Source organism: Pelobates fuscus, chromosome 9, assembly GCF_036172605.1.
Source record: "Pelobates fuscus isolate aPelFus1 chromosome 9, aPelFus1.pri, whole genome shotgun sequence".
Classification (NCBI taxonomy): domain Eukaryota; kingdom Metazoa; phylum Chordata; class Amphibia; order Anura; family Pelobatidae; genus Pelobates; species Pelobates fuscus.
The window spans coordinates 24,670,721-24,693,359 of record NC_086325.1 but is presented as its reverse complement, the minus strand read 5'-3'; the positions used below and the strand labels follow the sequence as shown (position 1 = coordinate 24,693,359).

The 22,639-nt window shown below is 39.6% G+C and overlaps 1 protein-coding gene across 4 annotated transcripts; it reads right to left on the bottom strand.

Moving 5' to 3' along the window:
- Window positions 1-22,355, bottom strand: DAXX (death domain associated protein). 4 transcript variants are annotated; one of them, XM_063431565.1, is made up of 9 exons: window positions 22,263-22,355; window positions 14,441-14,515; window positions 12,695-12,960; window positions 11,732-12,548; window positions 8,888-9,063; window positions 6,995-7,121; window positions 4,455-5,706; window positions 764-896; window positions 1-521 (listed from the first exon to the last, which is right to left on the bottom strand). In XM_063431565.1, the coding sequence occupies exons 3-9, from the start codon at window positions 12,872-12,874 to the stop codon at window positions 468-470; spliced, it is 2,739 nt and encodes a 912-aa protein (XP_063287635.1). In that variant the 5' UTR covers window positions 12,875-12,960; window positions 14,441-14,515; window positions 22,263-22,355; the 3' UTR covers window positions 1-467. The 4 variants fall into 4 exon arrangements, 3 of the variants coding, with proteins under 3 accessions (XP_063287635.1, XP_063287638.1, XP_063287637.1); XM_063431568.1 differs by having other exon boundaries at window positions 4,455-5,703; XM_063431567.1 differs by lacking the exon at window positions 14,441-14,515 and having other exon boundaries at window positions 22,263-22,334.
- Between the last annotated feature and the right edge of the window lie 284 nt (window positions 22,356-22,639).

The window sequence follows — 22,639 nt, the reverse complement described above, 5'->3', positions numbered from 1 at the left end:
AAAAATTTATTCTCAAATTTTTTACAAAACCTAAAGAAGATGTATGGCAGCGGAAGATATCCAAAATGCCCAGGGGGAGATACCGAAAACACCCCAGGATGGTACCCCCACCACACATCAACCCCAAGTTGGAAAAAAAAAATCAGTTTAAATAAGCACAGGGAGATACTTCTCCTAATACCTCCAGAAAATCGTCATAGGTAGCACTTTCGTTACAGAGTTACCAGCAAGCACGAAAAGGGAAGCACCCATAGGTGTCAGTGCAAAAGACTGAAAATGCATTGAACTAAATGGCACTTAACAGGTAATTGTACAGAAAGGCAACTACCTTAAGACACCATGTTTGTCCTCCCCACTAGATGAGGCCCAACATTTTTCCCTATATCACTAAATAGTTCTAACAAACCCCGAATAGATATCCGGATTCTTGCATCTTGAAAGAATTGTACAAAAAGTAGTCAGCGAAGTTAGTCAGAGAGAACAATCACTTCATCCGGATCACACTGTGTGGAGACATTAGACTGTGGACAAGAGAAAGGAGAACATTTAAAACACGCCAAAGTGTGGCAGGCAAAAAAAGAAAAAAAAAAGAATAGTCGTGAAAGAGTGAGTCAAGGACACAAGTCATGTGAATAAAGCTGCCAAAAACAGTGATGGGCAGAGAAGAAAGGGAGGGGGAGAATATTAAGACATTGCCATTGGATTCTATATTAAATTACTAGTCAACCTGCCTTAAAAGAAACAATTATGTTCTCAGACTCACCATGAGGCGATTATTGACTGGAGAGGACGGGGATTCTGGGGGGCTACAGGTCACCACCAGGTCTAAAGAAATGTCATGTGTGTTCTCATGGTCACTGGCTGGGTCAGGTGAACTGAGGAGTGATGAATAGTAACTGAGGAGAGAACATTATTCAAAACAAAGAAAAATGTGAGGAGAATGTGACATTGCAATATCATGGCCAGCTTCTCACGCAATTTCCCTCGTGGAACCTTTAAACAGGATGTCCCACAACTTTTTGAGCAAATTGTTATTTCTACAAAGACACACTTTTTGCTTGTCTTTTTATCTGCAGTCGCTGACACTACTTAACTACCATTGCTCAACACTTCATCATTCCGGACAATGCTTCAATCTCAAATCCCTCTACCATTCCTGACAATGCTTCAATCTCCAATCCCTCTACCATTCCTGACAATGCTTTAATCTCCAATCCCTCTACCATTCCTGACAATGCTTTAATCTCCAATCCCTCTACCATTCCTGACAATGCTTTAATCTCCAATCCCTCTACCATTCCTGACAATGCTTTAATCTCCAATCCCTCTACCATTCCTGACAATGCTTTAATCTCCAATCCCTCTACCATTCCTGACAATGCTTTAATCTCCAATCCCTCTACCATTCCTGACAATGCTTTAATCTCAAATCCCTCTACCATTCCTGACGATGCTTCAATCTCCAATCCCTCTACCATTCCTGACAATGCTTCAATCCCTCTACCATTCATGACAATGCTTCAATCCCTCTACCATTCATGACAATGCTTCAATCCCTCTACCATTCATGACAATGCTTCAATCCCTCTACCATTCATGACAATGCTTCAATCCCTCTACCATTCATGACAATGCTTCAATCCCTCTACCATTCATGACAATGCTTCAATCCCTCTACCATTCATGACAATGCTTCAATCCCTCTACCATTCATGACAATGCTTCAATCCCTCTACCATTCATGACAATGCTTCAATCCCTCTACCATTCATGACAATGCTTCAATCCCTCTACCATTCATGACAATGCTTCAATCCCTCTACCATTCATGACAATGCTTCAATCCCTCTACCATTCATGACAATGCTTCAATCCCTCTACCATTCATGACAATGCTTCAATCCCTCTACCATTCATGACAATGCTTCAATCCCTCTACCATTCATGACAATGCTTCAATCCCTCTACCATTCATGACAATGCTTCAATCCCTCTACCATTCATGACAATGCTTCAATCCCTCTACCATTCATGACAATGCTTCAATCCCTCTACCATTCATGACAATGCTTCAATCCCTCTACCATTCATGACAATGCTTCAATCCCTCTACCATCCATGACAATGCTTCAAACCCTCTACCATTCATGACAATGCTTCAACCCCTCTACCATTCATGACAATGCTTCAACCCCTCTACCATTCATGACAATGCTTCAATCCCTCTACCATTCATGACAATGCTTCAATCCCTCTACCATTCATGACAATGCTTCAATCTCCAATCCCTCTACCATTCCTGACAATGCTTCAATCTCCAATCCCTCTACCATTCCTGACAATGCTTCAATCTCCAATCCCTCTACCATTCATGACAATGCTTCAATCTCCAATCCCTCTACCATTCATGACAATGCTTCAATCTCCAATCCCTCTACCATTCATGACAATGCTTCAATCTCCAATCCCTCTACCATTCATGACAATGCTTCAATCTCCAATCCCTCTACCATTCATGACAATGCTTCAACGTCCAATCCCTCTACCATTCATGACAATGCTTCAATCCCTCTACCATTCATGACAATGCTGCAACGTCCAATCCCTCTATCATTCCTGACAATGCTTCAATCTCCAATTCCTCTACCATTCCTGACAATGCTTCAATCTCCAATTCCTCTACCATTCATGACAATGCTTCAATCCCTCTACCATTCCTGACAATGCTTCAATCTCCAATCCCTCTACCATTCCTGACAATGATTCAATCTCCAATTCCTCTACCATTCCTGACAATGCTTCAATCTCCAATTCCTCTACCATTCATGACAATGCTTCAATCCCTCTACCATTCCTGACAATGCTTCAATCTCCAATCCCTCTACCATTCCTGACAATGATTCAATCTCCAATCCCTCAACCATTCCTGACAATGCTTCAATCTCCAATTCCTCTACCATTCCTGACAATGCTTCAATCCCTCTACCATTCATGACAATGCTGCAACGTCTAATCCCTCTACCATTCCTGACAATGCTTCAATCTCCAATTCCTCTACCATTCCTGACAATGCTTCAATCTCCAATTCCTCTACCATTCCTGACAATGCTTCAATCTCCAATTCCTCTACCATTCCTGACAATGCTTCAATCCCTCTACCATTCCTGACAATGCTTCAATCTCCAATCCCTCTACCATTCATGACAATGCTTCAATCCCTCTACCATTCATGACAATGCTTCAATCTCCAATCCATCTACCATTCATGACAATGCTTCAATCTCCAATCCCTCTACCATTCCTGACAATGCTTCAATCCCTCTACCATTCCTGACAATGCTTCAATCCCTCTACCATTCCTGACAATGCTTCAATCCCTCTACCATTCCTGACAATGCTTCAATCTCCAATTCCTCTACCATTCATGACAATGCTTCAATCCCTCTACCATTCCTGACAATGCTGCAACGTCTAATCCCTCTACCATTCCTGACAATGCTTCAATCTCCAATTCCTCTACCATTCCTGACAATGCTTCAATCTCCAATCCCTCTACCATTCATGACAATGCTTCAATCTCCAATCCCTCTACCATTCATGACAATGCTTCAATCTCCAATCCCTCTACCATTCCTGACAATGCTTCAATCTCCAATTCCTCTACCATTCATGACAATGCTTCAATCCCTCTACCATTCCTGACAATGCTTCAATCTCCAATCCCTCTACCATTCCTGACAATGCTTCAATCTCCAATCCCTCTACCATTCCTGACAATGCTTCAATCTCCAATCCCTCTACCATTCATGACAATGCTTCAATCTCCAATCCCTCTACCATTCCTGACAATGCTTCAATCTCCAATCCTCTACCATTCCTGACAATGCTTCAATCTCCAATTCCTCTACCATTCCGGACAATGCTGCAATCTCCAATTCCTCTACCATTCCTGACAATGCTTCAATCCCTCTACCATTCCTGACAATGCTTCAATCTCCAATTCCTCTACCATTCCTGACAATGCTTCAATCTCCAATTCCTCTACCATTCATGACAATGCTTCAATCCCTCTACCATTCCTGACAATGCTTAAGCGTCCAATTCCTCTACCATTCCTGACAATGCTTCAATCCCTCTACCATTCCTGACAATGCTTCAATCTCCAATTCCTGACAATGCTTCAGCGTCCAATTCCTCTACCATTCCTGACAATGCTTCAATCTCCAATCCCTCTACCATTCTTAACAATGCTTCAATCTCCAATCCCTCTACCATTGATAACAATGCTTCAATCCCTCTATTTCTGACAATGATTCAGCATCCAATTCCTCTACCATTCATGACAATGCTTCAACGTCCACTTAACCCACTTTTCCTGACACTGTACACAATAACTCATAGCAGTTTAACCCGTCACTTCCCATATTCTTGACAGTAATGAACTCCTTCCTTACCAATCTCTCCTTGCTCTCTTGCATTTTTTCTCCTTCCTGCTTTCATCCTCATTGCTCCCATTTAACATGCTCTTCCCATTATTAAGTATAAGTTTTGCAGGGATTCTTTTTCTCTTCCTGGAATGGGGGGTTGAGTCCTTGGTCCTTTCCTTATTTGAAGAATTTTGGTGGCCCTGTCTTTCCGTATGGTTATTTAGGCCATGTGAATCTGTGCGGTTTTGCATTTCTGTACTGTTTTGCGTTTCTGTACTAACATGAGAAACTCCATTGCTGCTGCCATCATGTGTAGCATCTGTTTCCTCATTCCTATCACTCTCAGCCCCGCTGAGGGGACTGTTCGTTGTGGGAGTGTCACCCTTCATGTTATCACATTTCAATACATTCTCAGTATTAGCTGTTCTCTTGTTAAATGTAGGATCCTCAGTTTGCACACTACTCTTCATACATAGTCTTCTTGAGACTACGTGTATGCTGCGCTCTTTAGGTAGCTTAACACACGGTCCCTCTGTTTTAATCTGTGTGTAATTTTCTAGCTGCAGGGTCTTTGCATCTATGTTTTCGGTATCAATAGATATGATATCCTCTGTGAAGGGAGTCTTCTTTTCGATACATGAGCGTCTAGAATCAGATTCAAATGTCTCGCTGTCCTTCAAACTGCTTTTTTCATGTGGAACCTCAATGCCAGCCTGTACTGAGCAACTCCCAGAGGATAAATCATTCTCCAAGCACAGCCCATCTGTTCCACTGTTCACATCACCTTTCACATCTGTAGGTGTGTCACATTGTGTACAAGCCTTAACTTTGTCATCGGGCATATCCCCTGTTGAACTGCACTCTAAATTTGGCCCTGCCTTTTCTACCTCTTGAGCTACATCATCACATATTTTCGGCAATGCTTGGTGACCTCTGAAGCGGTCTTCCTCCGGCTTACTCTCCTCTTTACCTAACTCCATGTCCTCTCGGCTTTGAGATAAAGTGTCGTTAACAGGAGAACGTTCCAAGGGAAGAAGTTCTACTTCTATCTCCAAAGATGTAGTTGGGGTTTCTTCTTGGACTATTGGTGGATTTGAAGATGGAGGTGTATCCTGCTCAACTGATTCCTCCACTTCATCTTCATTGGAGTTAGAATTTCGCTCTTCTATCATTTCTTCATCCTCCTCCTCTTCTCCACCAGAAGAAGTGGGCTGAGGGGGTTCTGAAGAACTCTCCATCCTCTGGTCAGCTTCATTATCCTGGTCGGCAGGACGCTCTTCTGGAAGAAAGCAAGAAAGTCTATGAGATCTTCCAAATCTATAAATTACACTGGAAATGTATGTAAAATAGGCTGGCAAGATGCAGTGTACAGAGCAAAAAGAAAAAATTATCTGTATAGTGTTTAATTAGCCAAGACAGGAAAAACCTAATATAAAATGATCTAAAATGAGGGCATGCAGAGTTTATCATCTTGTTGCAGATCAAAATGACCCTTGTCTCTTATTTGTGACATTCGTACTTTGTGGAAATATTTCCCTGAGCATATGACATCTTCAAAGACAGGGAATAGTATTATAATCTAATATACTACTGGGGAACTCCCCTGGCACAGATCCACAATGCTAGGGGGAACGGTTCCTGTTTATGAACCACACAGTAAACTAGGACATGTATTACCCAAGATGTTTAAGCCTTACTCAGTTAAGAAATAGCTGTACCTCTCAAGGCACCATCAGGGGTTTTGAACTGGACAACCTATTAAAGTCTGTGCTCAGGTGATTTGGTTTGGATATTATACGCTAATCCCAATGTATTGTAATTTGTGGGTTCTACACAAACAACATGGCTTGCTCTGTGCATGCTCTAAACAAACCCATAGATAGACAAATAATACACATGACAAAACTGAAGGGATAGGTGCAATACCTGTTGAGCATTCAGTTGCTGGAATACAATATGCATAATAAAGTTATAGCATTGTTTAATTTAACCCCTTAGGACATTCCATCTTGTTTAACAAATAATGGGCTTTAAAGGCAGTTTTTGTGCAAAGATGGTTAAATGCCTGCTCGGGTATCAATCAATACCTGGCGCTGCTCTGTCAGTTGGACCATATTTACGGACTGCGTGAGGAGCTCAAAATGAATGCTGCACACAAACCTCGAAATCACCTTTTACTCAGTGATTCTCCAGACACTTTCACACTTACTAGAACCTTGGTATTGGTTCCGGACGTATTAATGATGTTCGTGCTGTGGGTGTGAACCATATATTAACCATTTCCTAAATGAGCAATTTTTGACAGATTGAAGTGCCGACTATAGTGTTTATCTCCCCTGTAATTTATATATTCTTTTGTGCTTAGCCACCCATATATGACTTGGGACAATAGCAGCTACTTCCTCATTTATCTAATATAGCAAAACCGTAACTGAATTTCATTTATTAGTGCAGAGAAACGGTTTTATAGCAGCACGTAAAATAACTGCAGGGAAATGGAAAATTGAAAAGAGTTAATCTAATACTATTTCACTTCCTAAAACACCTGACCCATATGCCAATCTCACCTTCATCTTCATCTTTTTCTTCTCCATCAATCATCTCTTGAGAATTTATGAGCTCCTTCTCAATATCAGTGTCCGAGTCCTCTTCTGACTCCTCTTCCTCGGATTCCGGAGATTGCCTACGGCTAGGCTGGTGATATGAATGAATTCATTATCAGGAATAGAAATGATCATACTAATAACAATGATGAAAGAGGGGCCAGAGATTCTCTACTAGAGAGTTGAATATCAGATAGGTCAAGAAGGGAACTACATTAAAAGAGGAAACAATCCACGGATTTGCACAGCATTTTCATGGGAGTGTTAAAATGAATAAAGAAAAGGATAAATCTGTATATCCTGGAAAGGGAAATGATGGCGGATTATCTGTAAAGCAGTCATGACAGAAAAATTCTGAAATATAAATAAGAGACAAAGCTATTTGAATGGTCGGGGACACTTAATGCCTCTCCCTCCAGCTACCAGTCACACAATATAGAGAAAGTAGATAAGAGCTGGATAGTCACAGCAGAAAGAGACTTTGCAAATAAGAAATATCTTCATAAAGAATAGATCCCATCACTTGTTTCATACCTTGATTTTTCTAATAGGCAAAGTTTATTTTCTGCTGTAACATATGCAGACAGCACTTAAAGGGACACTCCAGGCACCCAGACCACTTCTGCTCATTGGAGTGGTCTGGGTGCCAACTCCCACTACTCCTAACCCTGCAAGTGTAATTATTGCAGTTTTTCATAAACTGCAATAATTACCTTGCAGGGTTAACTCCACCTCTAGTGGCTGTCTACTAGACAGCCACTAGAGGTCACTTCCTGCTCTATAGCACAGGAAACCTGTGCTAGAGCGTCACGTCCTCACGCTGTGTGAGGACCTCCAGCATCTCTCAAATCCCCATAGGAAAGCATTGAAATTATTTTTCAATGCTTTCCTATGGGGAGACGTAATGCGCATGTGCATTAGGTCTCCTCGGCCGGTAGGCGGGATCAGTCTCGCCCACCGGCCGACGCAATGGAGAGGAGGAGCGTCGCGGAGGAGACAGCGGCGAGGGACATCGCCGCTGCCTCAGGTAAGTGACTGAAGGGGTTTTCACTCCTTCAGTAACCGGGGATTGGGAGGGAGAGGGACCCTCCAGTGCCAGGAAAACGGATCGCAAATGACTTGCTACACATGAAGGGGGTACTATAGTCACCAGAACAACTAATGTAGTTGTTCTGCTGTATGTAACAGGTCCTTGCAGGCTTTTTAATGTAATCACCCTTTTCAGAGAAAAGGCAAAGGCAGTGTGTGTACATTACTGCCTAGTAATACCTGTAGTGACAGCCACTCGGACTAGAGGTGCTTCCTGGGTCAGTGTTGTACAACATGCAGCACTGACCTTCAGCAGCTCCACACTCTGCATAGAGATGCACTGATTCAATGCATCTCTATGAGGAGACGCTGAATGGCCCAGAGAGTGAGTGAGTGAGTAAATCACCTTTTCTGCCTAAAAGTAGTGTAGGTTTGGGCCAAGGTACTAAACTGCTGTTTATTCTTATAGTGTCAGGAATACACCTTTGCTTTCCTGACACTATAGTGTTCATTTAAAAATACGTTGAGTTTTACTCTGTGGGCAGGCTGGTAATATTTAAATGTTTGAACAATGTATCTACAAATGTTTCACAAGTGTTTTTTCTTCTTCTAACTTTTCAGGCCTTTGCCAATAAATTACATGTAACATGCTTTGTGCCTATCACTTTCAACAGATTCCTGAGGACCATTTCTGTCAGACAAATTTAAATAAAGTGGATTGATCCTTGTGTGGTGAAGCATTGAGAATGTGAAAGCATGGTGTAACTGCACTGACGTCCGATAGCTCACAAGGTCCATTCATTGGGACAAGATACAGCGTAAAATTACCTGGGAGCTGCTGTGTGCATCACCGCCCTTCTTCTTCTTTTGTCTTTCCTCTTCCTCTCCATCATCTTGCATTTCTGCATATTTTTTGATGAGTTCATCCAGTCGATTCATTGCTACAGAGCGGTTCTCACGGAGACGCCGTTGTAACATTGAATCCATATGAGCAGGATCATTACCTAAAGAAGATATGGTTTTGATACGGTAAAGTAACAGTGGTGACACATCTATCTGCACCTCCACAGTTTTTTGTCTGACATCCAGAAATTGTTAAAATGGGATTTTCAGAAAATAATAGAAATAGAGGAAATCGCTGAGCCTTATAACCAACTATAATCCTACTTTCATTTCCCTCACTCTTATTAACAAAGGAAGGTAACGTGAAATTCCCACAGTTGAAGAGAATTACCACCTCCACCATATGCAGTGGATACATTTTTATGTCTGGGATTAAATGGCATGTGTATTAAAAGATAGCTGCCATTGTGTCCAGAGGATGGTAGCCACCATAATGCACATTGAATCCTGCAGAATGCCCAGAAGGTTGCTACCACCATTTTTTTTACATTTAACTACATATTTAAAGGACCCTATTGTGTAAAATCCTGCTAGCCCCTCTAAAATAACTACAAAGCTCACATTATTTCTGGCTCCGCCACAATCTTTCTCTTTGGCTGATATAATCAGAATTGATGATCTCCGCCAACCACAATGCTTTGCCATACTAATGCCGTTGAACCAATGCATCTCTACGGGGAAAGTTCAGCTGAGCATCAGTGCTGCGCACTGTGCAACATTGACCTAGGAAACACCTCTAGCGGCCGTCTGAAGAGCGGAAAGTGTTCCTAGGCTGTAAAGTAAACACTGCCTTTTCTCTGAAAAGGCAGTGTTAACAGCCAAAAGACTGCAAGGCATTCATACAAAAATAATTCCCCTTCCTGTTGCAGCAGTGAGACAATGGGAATATCTGCCATTCATTATTAGTATTCATATAGTGCCAACAAATTGCAGAGCATGAATGACTGAGGTGCAGGAAGCCCTCCCCACAGGTCTGTGTGAAGTAACATATCTACATACATACCAAAAAACAAAAAGAATGTTTAATGGTTTTTAATTTCACAAAAGGAATACCCAAATCAGACAGATGGCCAGAGCCAGTTTAAACCAGGAACAACACGTTTGTAGCTCGGCAGAATTAAAAAAATATCTATTGGAATAGAGGGATTGTTTTATATAGATGTCCCTACCTGCAGCTAAATATCCCCCCAACCCCATCACATATTGGAAGGATACACTCCCAAACCCATCTTGATGAAAAGTGGTATTTCCAATGGTGGATATGTAGTCAGCTTCCATGACCTTAACGGCTTTCAGAACATTCTGAAAAGGTGGATTATCCCCTTCAGGGAAGTCTTCAAATATCTAAAAATGGGACTTTTTAAAATCACATAACTCTATGCTGGCTGAGATGCCCACTAAGCCATGTCAGCTACGCTTAAATTTTAATTCCCAACAGTTCACACTTAACTAAATAACTGATCAAAACTGCTTGGAAATCAAGCACAGTAATAATCATTGGTCAAAAATGTGAATAAATGGTCTATAGCGCGTGTAACGTCCCACTAGTCAAAATACAAGGTCTTTATAGCACGTGTAACGTCCCACTAGTCAAAATACAAGGTCTTTATAGCGCGTGTAACGTCCCACTAGTCAAAATACAAGGTCTTTATAGCGCGTGTAACGTCCCACTAGTCAAAATACAAGGTCTTTATAGCACGTGTAACGTCCCACTAGTCAAAATACAAGGTCTTTATAGCGCGTGTAACGTCCCACTAGTCAAAATACAAGGTCTTTATAGCACGTGTAACGTCCCACTAGTCAAAATACAAGGTCTTTATAGCACGTGTAACGTCCCACTAGTCAAAATACAAGGTCTTTATAGCGCGTGTAACGTCCCACTAGTCAAAATACAAGGTCTTTATAGCGCGTGTAACGTCCCACTAGTCAAAATACAAGGTCTTTATAGCACGTGTAACGTCCCACTAGTCAAAATACAAGGTCTTTATAGCGCGTGTAACGTCCCACTAGTCAAAATACAAGGTCTTTATAGCGCGTGTAACGTCCCACTAGTCAAAATACAAGGTCTTTATAGCACGTGTAACGTCCCACTAGTCAAAATACAAGGTCTTTATAGCACGTGTAACGTCCCACTAGTCAAAATACAAGGTCTTTATAGCGCGTGTAACGTCCCACTAGTCAAAATACAAGGTCTTTATTGTTTCCTCAATTCAGCATAGAATATGACCGACCCTACATTACATTAATCTCTGAACTGTAATAATATCACTTGCTCTTTACAATCGACTTAAAGCCCTAAACACCATTACTGTCCTTATCTTCTTTCTCCTTACAACTTTGGCTTATCTCATTTACTCTTTTACAACCACTAACTCTTCTTTGCACCTTTTCTCTTCCGGTTGCAGTACCTCACTCTAATTGTTATTTCATGTTTGACCTTAATATTGCATTCTATACAACCACATAAGGATGGTTGTAGACAATGGAAATCAACAACATATAGGAACAATAAAAATTCAATTAAAATGTTCTCCCTGCTAAAACTATACCTTGGGTAGAATGCTATTCTACCATAATTGTCACTTCCTTAGTGTGGGCTGTACGTTTAGATCAGTCAAATATTCTCAGGCAGTCTTGTCCTTATGTTCAAAAACCCAATCTACTTTACATAAACTGAAAGCTGAAAAGAAGTTTATGCTCAAAGAAAAAAAAAAATGAAATAAAAAAATTCTGGAAAACTGCTTAATACTCCTTCATGATCTCACTCACCAGGCTTATAAATATCCGTTAGGTGACACCCAAAATTATACACCAAGTCTAAGTGTCTCCTCTCCTGCAGTCGATTGCCAAGTTCTCGGAAAGCATCCTGGGCCATGCTCTGTATTTGTTTGCGTGGCAGCCCAAGAGCATGCCTATCGCTAGCTTTCTGAATCACTCGCAACACATCCCCATAATCCGGAAAAATATCCTGAGATCCATTGATAAATTTCTCCAGTTGGCGATTTATTTCTGGGTAGCGAGTGCCTCGATAAGGTATCTTCTGCTCTATTACTCTACCAGTAAGACTGGAACAGTTTTTCAGATCACAAAGTTTCTGGAAAATACGCAAAAGCTTGCGTTTGAGTCTGGCCTCCTGTATGTAGGCTGAATCCTCATCTTCTAGCTCATCAAGGCTTAGCTCTCTCTCTTGTAGCTTCTGGATCTCTCTAGAGTATATTCGGAGCAAATTCTCCAAATACCGAATTTGACGCTTAGATCCAGGTTTCCTTTCTTGGGTTTCTTCTTCTTTTACCTCTTCAGGATTTTCATCTACTATTTCCCTACTTTCTTCAAAAGATTGCACACTTGATGAGGGTTGTAAGGAAATCTTGCGTTTTTGTGAGTTGGCCTTTAGGGCTGTACATAGCTCATTTATGTAAACATAAACCTTAGAGTGCTTGTTTTGCACCCTGGTGAGACACCGGCCCAGGACGTTGTGAAACTCAACAGAGGATAGAAATGAAGGGTTGGCTCGGGAAAATTTCCCCCTGAGAAAAAATATGACTTCTGGATGCTCTAAAGTGAGACTGGAACAGTAATCTACGAACTAAAACAGGAAAGGAAAAAGTTAAATAAGATCCAATAAAAAGATATAAATATATAAAGAGCAAACACAGTAGTTGGGAAAGAATGGGGAAAAAAAATCACCAACAGTGACAAAAATATTCAAACTACATCACAATTCTTACTTACCTCTTCAAACAGTTTGTTATTTTGTGCACCAAACGTGGCACTCTTCTGGTTGTCATCAACTTCCTTCTTCCCATTACTTTGAGGTTTTGGCTGCTTAGGAGAGCTCTTAACTTTAGAGCAGTGTGGTTTTTCTTCTTCCTCTTCATCATCTAGGACTATGATGTCATGAACATGCGCCATATTTTACTTCTTAGGAGTCAAGGAATAAGCGATATTGGCACTAGCATGGCCTGAATCAGGATGTGTATACCAAAGTAGGCCTGTAACTGGAAAAAGGGTAAAAAATGTGTAAATAATGTGCACACACAAAAAGGTACAGGTGGCAAATAATTGTATAGTGTTTGTATGTGCTCATATATATATTTACACATACACACACACACTATATGAGCAAAGGAAATTGGAACACACCTCTTAATTATAGAATTCAAGTGTTTCAATCAGACCCATTGGCACAGGTGTATAAAACCAAGCACCTAGCTATGGAGTCTGTATCTACAAACATTTGTGATAAAAGGAGTCGTTCTGAAAAGCTCTGCAAATTCAAGCGTGGTCCTGTAATAGGATGCCACCTTTGCAATAAGTCAGAATTTGAAATTTCATATCTGCTATATATTCCATGGTCAACTGCAAGATGTATTATTGGAAAGTGGAAGCATTTAGGAACAGCAGCAGAAGACCACATTAAGTCAGAGCAGGGTAACAGAGTACCAGGTGCATGGCGCGTAAAAGTCGACAACACTCTGCGTATTCAATAGCTGAAGAGATCCAAACTTCCACGGTAATTACTATTACTACAAACGTGCAGCTGGAGCTTCATGGTCGAGCAATTGCATGCAAGCCTCACATGACCAAGTACAATGCCAAGAGTCAGATCAAGTGGGTAAAGCATGCCGCTACTGGACACGTGTTCTATCTAATCTGTTTTGCAGTCAGATAAGTGGGCCGGGGTTTGGCAGATGCCAGGAGAACATTACTTTGTCTGACTACATTGTGCGAACTTTAAAGTTTGGTGGTGGAGCGATAATTGCATGGGGCTGATTTTCATGGTTTGGGCTAGGCCCCTTTCTTTCAGTTATGTGAAATCTTAATGATTCAGGACACCAAGACAATCCTATGCTTCCAACTTTGTAGGAACAGCTTGGGGAAGGTCCATAAAGACATGGTTGGAGGAGTTTGGACTGGAAGAACTGGACTAGCTTGCACAGAACCCTGACCTCAAACCCGCTTTATACCTTTGGGATGAACTGGAATGGAGATTGTGGGCCAAGCCTTCTCATCAAACATCAGTGCCTGACTTCACAAATGCTCTACTGGATGAATGGTCAAAAATATCCACAAGAAAGATCTTGTGGAAAGCGTTCCCAGAAGAGTGGAAGCTGTAATAGCTGCAAAGAGGGGGACCAACTACATATTAATGTGTATGTATTTAGAATGTGATGTCACAAAAGTCCCTGTTGGAGTAATGGTCAGCTGTCCCAGTACTTATGCCAATATAGTGTGTGTGTGTATATAATTAATATTTTTTTCTTTATAGCTAAAGGGATTATATATTATAGATATTTTCTACATAGCTACAGAGATTTCCTGCACATGGATAGTTTACCTTTCAGGATCAGTGACTGAAAAAAATCAGAGATCCAAGGGAAAATAATGAGAAAATAATGCCAGGGACTGTATGTCTTTTCTCTCCAAAAACTTGAAGGACAGCACTAATCAACAATAACACATCTCATATGAACTTACAACTAACAGGAGATGAGGGAGAAGACATTAGGGTTCTACAAAAGTCCCATTTCCATTGATCATCTTCTGAATTCTCTAAGAAAAATAGCAAAATCTCATTTAGTATGTTTGTTTTCACAAGATGCCTACATAAAAACAGTTCTACTTAGGTATTTGGTAACAAATTACCAGACTTATCTATGCCTTAACAATAACTCAACATATTAGTGTGTCTACAATTTGGTGTAAACCACTTAAGGATAGAGGAAACTGTTCAAGTTTTGAACCAAATCAAAACCACAAAAGGGATGATGGGGGGAGGAATGAGAGACCACAAAGGGACAGCGGCGAATGAAGACCATAAAAGGACAGAAGATGGGGGAATGACAGACCACAAAGGGATGGGTTGTAATAGACCTCAAAGGAATGGGGGCGGGGGGGGCAGGATGAGAGACCTCAACAAAGGGATGAGGGGAATGAGAGACCTCAACAAAGGGACAAGAGGGAGAGAGTGGAAGGAGTATGAGAGACCGCAAAGGGACGGGGGCGAATGAGAGACCTCAAAGGGACAGTGTGTGTGTGTGTGTAATGAGACCACAAAGTGACGGAGGCGTGGGGGGACCACAAAGGGTCAGGAGGAAATGAGAGAGTGCAAGTGGGATGGGGAAATGATGTAACAAGGGACAGGGCTATGGGGGTAGGAGAGACCACAAAGAATGAAAGGGAGGGGGGATGAGTAAGTGACCACAAAGGACAGGGAGGGCAGAGACAGAGTTAACACCCTAAAGGACCAAAGATGGAGTTAAACACCATAAAGGACCAGGCACAAATAACTTGGGTGAGAGACCATAAAGGACCAGGAGGTAAGAGAACACAAAGGGAGGGGGTAGGAGAAAAGATGCACATAGGCAAAGAGGCACACAGAGGGGCCAGGAGGGGAGAAAAGATGCACTGGAGGGCCAGGGAGGCTAAGAATTACTAGGGGGGCTAGTTATGTCTATAATACATACATTGTATAGAGGATATACGGTGTACAGGGTATACACACTATATGGAGAGCTATATATATCTATAGTACATACACTGTATAGCTGATATATGTATACAGGGTACACACACTACATGAAAAGCGATACATATCTATAGTACATACACTGTATAGAGGATATATGGTATACAGGGTACACACTATATGGAGAGCTATATATCTCTATAGTACATACACTGTATAGAGGATATACGGTATACAGGGTACACACTATATGGAGAGCTATATATCTATAGTACATACACTGTATAGAGGATATACGGTATACAGGGTACACACTATATGGAGAGCTATATAGATCTATAGTACATACACTGTATGGAGGATATACGGTATACAGGGTACACACTATATGGAGAGCTATATATATCTATAGTACATACACTGTATAGAGGATATACGGTATACAGGATATACGCTATATATATCTATAGTACATATACATAGTATCTATAATACATACACTATATAAAGGATATACAGTATACAGGGCACACACTATATGGAGAGCTATATATCTCTTTAGTACATACACTGTATAGAGGATATACGGTATACAGGGTACACACGATAAGGAGAGCTATATATATATATCTATAGTACATACACTGTATAGAGGATATACGGTATACAGGGTACACTATATGGAGAGCTATATATATCTATAGTACATACACTGTATAGAGGATATACGGTATACAGGGTACACACTATATGGAGAGCTATATATCTATAGTACATACAATGTATAGAGGATATACGTTATACAGGATACACACTATATGGAGAGCTATATATCTATAGTACATACACTGTATAGAGGATATACGGCATACAGGGTACACACTATATGGAGAGCTATATATATCTATAGTACATACACTGTATAGAGGATATACGGTATACAGGGCACACACTATATGGAGAGCTATATATCTATAGTACATACACTGTATAGAGGATATACGGTATACAGGGTACACACTATATGGAGAGCTATATATATCTATAGTACATACACTGTATAGAGGATATACGGTATACAGGGTACACACTATATGGAGAGCTATATATCTATAGTACATACAATGTATAGAGGATATACGTTATACAGGATACACACTATATGGAGAGCTATATATCTATAGTACATACACTGTATAGAGGATATACGGCATACAGGGTACACACTATATGGAGAGCTATATATATCTATAGTACATACACTGTATAGAGGATATACGGTATACAGGGCACACACTATATGGAGAGCTATATATATCTATAGTACATACACTGTATAGAGGATATACGGTATACAGGGTACACACTATATGGAGAGCTATATATATCTATAGTACATACACTGTATAGAGGATATACGGTATACAGGGCACACACTATATGGAGAGCTATATATCTATAGTACATACACTGTATAGAGGATAGACGGTATACAGGGTACACACTATATGGAGAGCTGTATATATCTATAGTACATACACTGTATAGAGGATATACGGTATACAGGGCACACACTATATGGAGAGCTATATATATCTATAGTACATACACTGTATAGAGGATATACGGTATACAGGGCACACACTATATGGAGAGCTATATATCTATAGTACATACACTGTATAGAGGATATACGGTATACAGGGCACACACTATATGGAGAGCTATATATCTATAGTACATACACTGTATAGAGGATATACGGTATACAGGGTACACACTATATGGAGAGCTATATATATCTATAGTACATACACTGTATAGAGGATATACGGTATACAGGGCACACACTATATGGAGAGCTATATATATCTATAGTACATACACTGTATAGAGGATATACGGTATACAGGGTACACACTATATGGAGAGCTATATATGTATAGTACATACACTGTATAGAGGATATACGGTATACAGGGTACACACTATATGGAGAGCTATATATATCTATAGTACATACACTGTATAGAGGATAGACGTATACAGGATATACACTATATGGAGAGCTATATATATCTATAGTACATACACTGTATAGAGGATAGACGGTATACAGGATATACACTATATGGGGAACAATATATATCTATAGTACATACACTGTATAGAGGATATACGGTATACAGGGTACACACTATATGGGGAACAATATATATCTATAGTACATACACAGTATAGAGGATATACGGTATACAGGGTACACACTATATGGAGAGCTATATATATCTATAGTACATACACTGTATAGAGGATATACGGTATACAGGATATACACTATATGGGGAACAATATATATCTATAGTACATACACAGTATAGAGGATATACGGTATACAGGGCACACACTATATGGAGAGCTATATATCTATAGTACATACACTGTATAGAGGATATACAGTATACACACTATATGGAGAGCTATATATATCTATAGTACATACACTGTATAGAGGATATACGGTATACAGGATATACACTATATGGAGAGCTATATATATCTATAGTACATACACTGTATAGAGGATAGACGGTATACAGGATATACACTATATGGGGAGCAATATATATCTATAGTACATACACTGTATAGAGGATATACAGTATACACACTATATGGAGAGCTATATATATCTATAGTACATACACTGTATAGAGGATATACGGTATACAGGGCACACACTATATGGAGAGCTATATATATATCTATAGTACATACACTGTATAGAGGATATACGGTATACAGGGCACACACTATATGGAGAGCTATATATCTATAGTACATACACTGTATAGAGGATATACAGTATACAGGATACACACTATATGGAGAGCTATATATATCTATAGTAGATACACTGTATAGAGGATATACGGTATACAGGGTACACACACTATATGGAGAGTTATATATATCTATAGTACATACACTGTATAGAGGATATACGGTATACAGGGCACACACTATATGGAGAGCTATATATCTATAGTACATACACTGTATAGAGGATATACAGTATACAGGATACACACTATATGGAGAGCTATATATATCTATAGTACATACACTGTATAGAGGATATACGGTATACAGGATATACACTATATGGAGAGCTATATATATCTATAGTACATACACTGTATAGAGGATATACGGTATACAGGATATACACTATATGGAGAGCTATATATATATCTATAGTACATACACTGTATAGAGGATATACAGTATACAGGATACACACTATATGGAGAGCTATATATATCTATAGTAGATACACTGTATAGAGGATATACGGTATACAGGGTACACACACTATATGGAGAGTTATATATATCTATAGTACATACACTGTATAGAGGATATACGGTATACAGGGCACACACTATATGGAGAGCTATATATCTATAGTACATACACTGTATAGAGGATATACAGGATACAGGATACACACTATATGGAGAGCTATATATATCTATAGTACATACACTGTATAGAGGATATACGGTATACAGGATATACACTATATGGAGAGCTATATATATCTATAGTACATACACTGTATGGAGGATATACAGTATACAGGATACACACTATATGGAGAGCTATATATATCTATAGTACATACACTGTATAGAGGATATACGGTATACAGAGTACACACTGTATGGAGAGCTATATATATCTATAGTACATACACTGTATAGAGGATATACGGTATACAGGGTACACTATATGGAGAGTTATATATATCTATAGTACATACACTGTATAGAGGACATACGGTATACAGGATATACACTATATGGAGAGCTATATATCTATAGTACATACACTGTATAGAGGATATACAGTATACAGGATATACACTATATGGAGAGCTATATATATCTATAGTACACACACTGTATAGAGGATATACGGTATACAGGGTACACACTATATGGAGAGCTGTATATATCTATAGTACATACACTGTATAGAGGATATACAGTATACAGGATACACACTATATGGAGAGCTATATATATCTATAGTACATACACTGTATAGAGGATATACGGTATACAGGGTACACTATATGGAGAGTTATATATATCTAGTACATACACTGTATAGAGGACATACGGTATACAGGATATACACTATATGGAGAGCTATATATCTATAGTACATACACTGTATAGAGGATATACAGTATACAGGATAAACACTGTATGGAGAGCTATATATATATATATATCTATAGTACATACACTGTATAGAGGACATACGGTATACAGAGCACACTATATGGAGAGCTATATATCTATAGTACATACACTGTATAGAGGATATACGGCATACAGGGTACACACTATATATCTATAGTACATACACTGTATAGAGGATATACGGTATACAGGGCACACACTATATGGAGAGCTATATATATCTATAGTACATACACTGTATAGAGGACATACGGTATACAGGGCACACACTATATGGAGAGTTATATATCTATAATACATACACTGTATAGAGGATATACGGTATACAGGGTACACACTATATGGAGAGTTATATATATCTATAGTACATACACTGTATAGAGGACATACGGTATACAGGGCACACACTGTATGGAGAGCTATATATATCTATAGTACATACACTGTATAGAGGATATACGGTATACAGGGTACACACTGTATGGAGAGCTATATATATCTATAGTACATACACTGTATAGAGGATATACGGTATACAGGGTACACACTGTATGGAGAGCTATATATATCTATAGTACATACACTGTATAGAGGATATACGGTATACAGGGTACACACTATATGGAGAGTTATATATATCTATAGTACATACACTGTATAGAGGATATACGGTATACAGGGCACACACTATATGGAGAGCTATATATATCTATAGTACATACACTATAGAGGATATACGGTATACAGGGCACACACTATATGGAGAGCTATATATATCTATAGTACATACACTGTATAGAGGACATACGGTATACAGGGCACACACTATATGGAGAGCTATATATATCTATAGTACATACACTATAGAGGATATACGGTATACAGGGCACACACTATATGGAGAGCTATATATATCTATAGTACATACACTGTATAGAGGACATACGGTATACAGGGCACACACTATATGGAGAGCTATATATATCTATAGTACATACACTATAGAGGATATACGGTATACAGGGCACACACTATATGGAGAGCTATATATATCTATAGTACATACACTATAGAGGATATACGGTATACAGGGTACACACACTATATGGAGAGTTATATATATCTATAGTACATACACTGTATAGAGGATATACGGTATACAGGGCACACACTATATGGAGAGCTATATATCTATAGTACATACACTATAGAGGATATACGGTATACAGGGCACACACTATATGGAGAGTTAAAAATATCTATAGTACATACACTGTATAGAGGACATACGGTATACAGGGCATACACTATATGGAGAGTTATATATATCTATAGTACATACACTGTATAGAGGATATACGGTATACAGGGTACACACACTATATGGAGAGTTATATATATCTATAGTACATACACTGTATAGAGGATATACGGTATACAGGATACACACACTATATGGAGAGCTATATATCTATAGTACATACACTGTATAGAGGATATATGGTATACAGGGCACACACTATATGGAGAGTTATATATATCTATAGTACATACACTGTATAGAGGATATACGGTATACAGGGTACACACTATATGGAGAGCTATATATATCTATAGTACATACACTGTATAGAGGATATACGGTATACAGGGCACACACTATATGGAGAGCTATATATATCTATAGTACATACACAGTATAGAGGATATACAGTATACAGGGTACACACTATATGGAGAGCTATATATATATAGTACATACACTGTATAGAGGATATACGGTATACAGGGCACACACTATATGGAGAGCTATATATATCTATAGTACATACACTGTATAGAGGATATACGGTATACAGGGTACACACTATATGGAGAGCTATATATATCTATAGTACATACACTGTATAGAGGATATACGGTATACAGGATACACACACTATATGGAGAGCTATATATATCTATAGTACATACACTGTATAGAGGATATACGGTATACAGGGTACACACTATATGGAGAGCTATATATCTATAGTACATACACTGTATAGAGGATATACGGTATACAGGGTACACACTATATGGAGAGCTATATATATCTATAGTACATACACTGTATAGAGGATATACGGTATACAGGGTACACACTATATGGAGAGCTATATATATCTATAGTACATACACTGTATAGAGGATATACGGTATACAGGGTACACACACTATATGGAGAGCTATATATATCTATAGTACATACACTGTATAGAGGATATACGGTATACAGGGCACACACTATATGGAGAGCTATATATCTATAGTACATACACTGTATAGAGGATATACGGTATACAGGGCACACACTATATGGAGAGCTATATATATCTATAGTACATACACTGTATAGAGGACATACGGTATACAGGGTACACACTATATGGAGGCAGGGGATGTGAGGGAGGTGCGGATGACAGGATTAAATCTTTCTATATTCCGCTGGAGGGGAATAACACGAGCAATAAGCTCTGTCTGCGCCGTACAAGCGCCCGGACTCGGATATTACCGCTTGCCGCTCTGTCTCTCCGCTTCCGGTCTGGTGGTTTCCGTGACGCCAGGTTCTCGGTTTCCGCTTCCGGGGGAGGGTGCTGCGCTTGCATTGACGCAGACACAAAGCGAAGGGGCGGGGCTACGGTCATTGAAATGGTCAGAGCGCGGGAAGGGAGGGGCCAGCCGCCAACTCCGAAACGTCCCACTACTGGGAGCCAATAGTCTGTGGGATAGAGGTAGGTGTGATGCATCATGGGACAAGGCAGCCCAGATGTACTGCCAGTAGTTTGACGTCACCGCTCTATAGACAGCCTGTCAAAGGCTAGTTAAATTAAGTGTTCTTGCATAGCAAGACCACTTAATGTTATCTCACATATATATTCATATTATTCT

Bases quoted from the DNA above. Each gene is read 5' to 3' on its own strand.
- DAXX (XM_063431565.1), bottom strand. From the start codon at position 12,874: ATGGCGCATGTTCATGACATCATAGTCCTAGATGATGAAGAGGAAGAA. The intron at 5,707-6,994 runs GTGAGATTGGCA...GCTTTCTTCCAG, and splicing joins AGAAAAAGATGAAGATGAAG to AAGAGCGTCCTGCCGACCAG. The intron at 522-763 runs GTGAGTCTGAGA...TCTTGTCCACAG, and splicing joins CAGTCAATAATCGCCTCATG to TCTAATGTCTCCACACAGTG.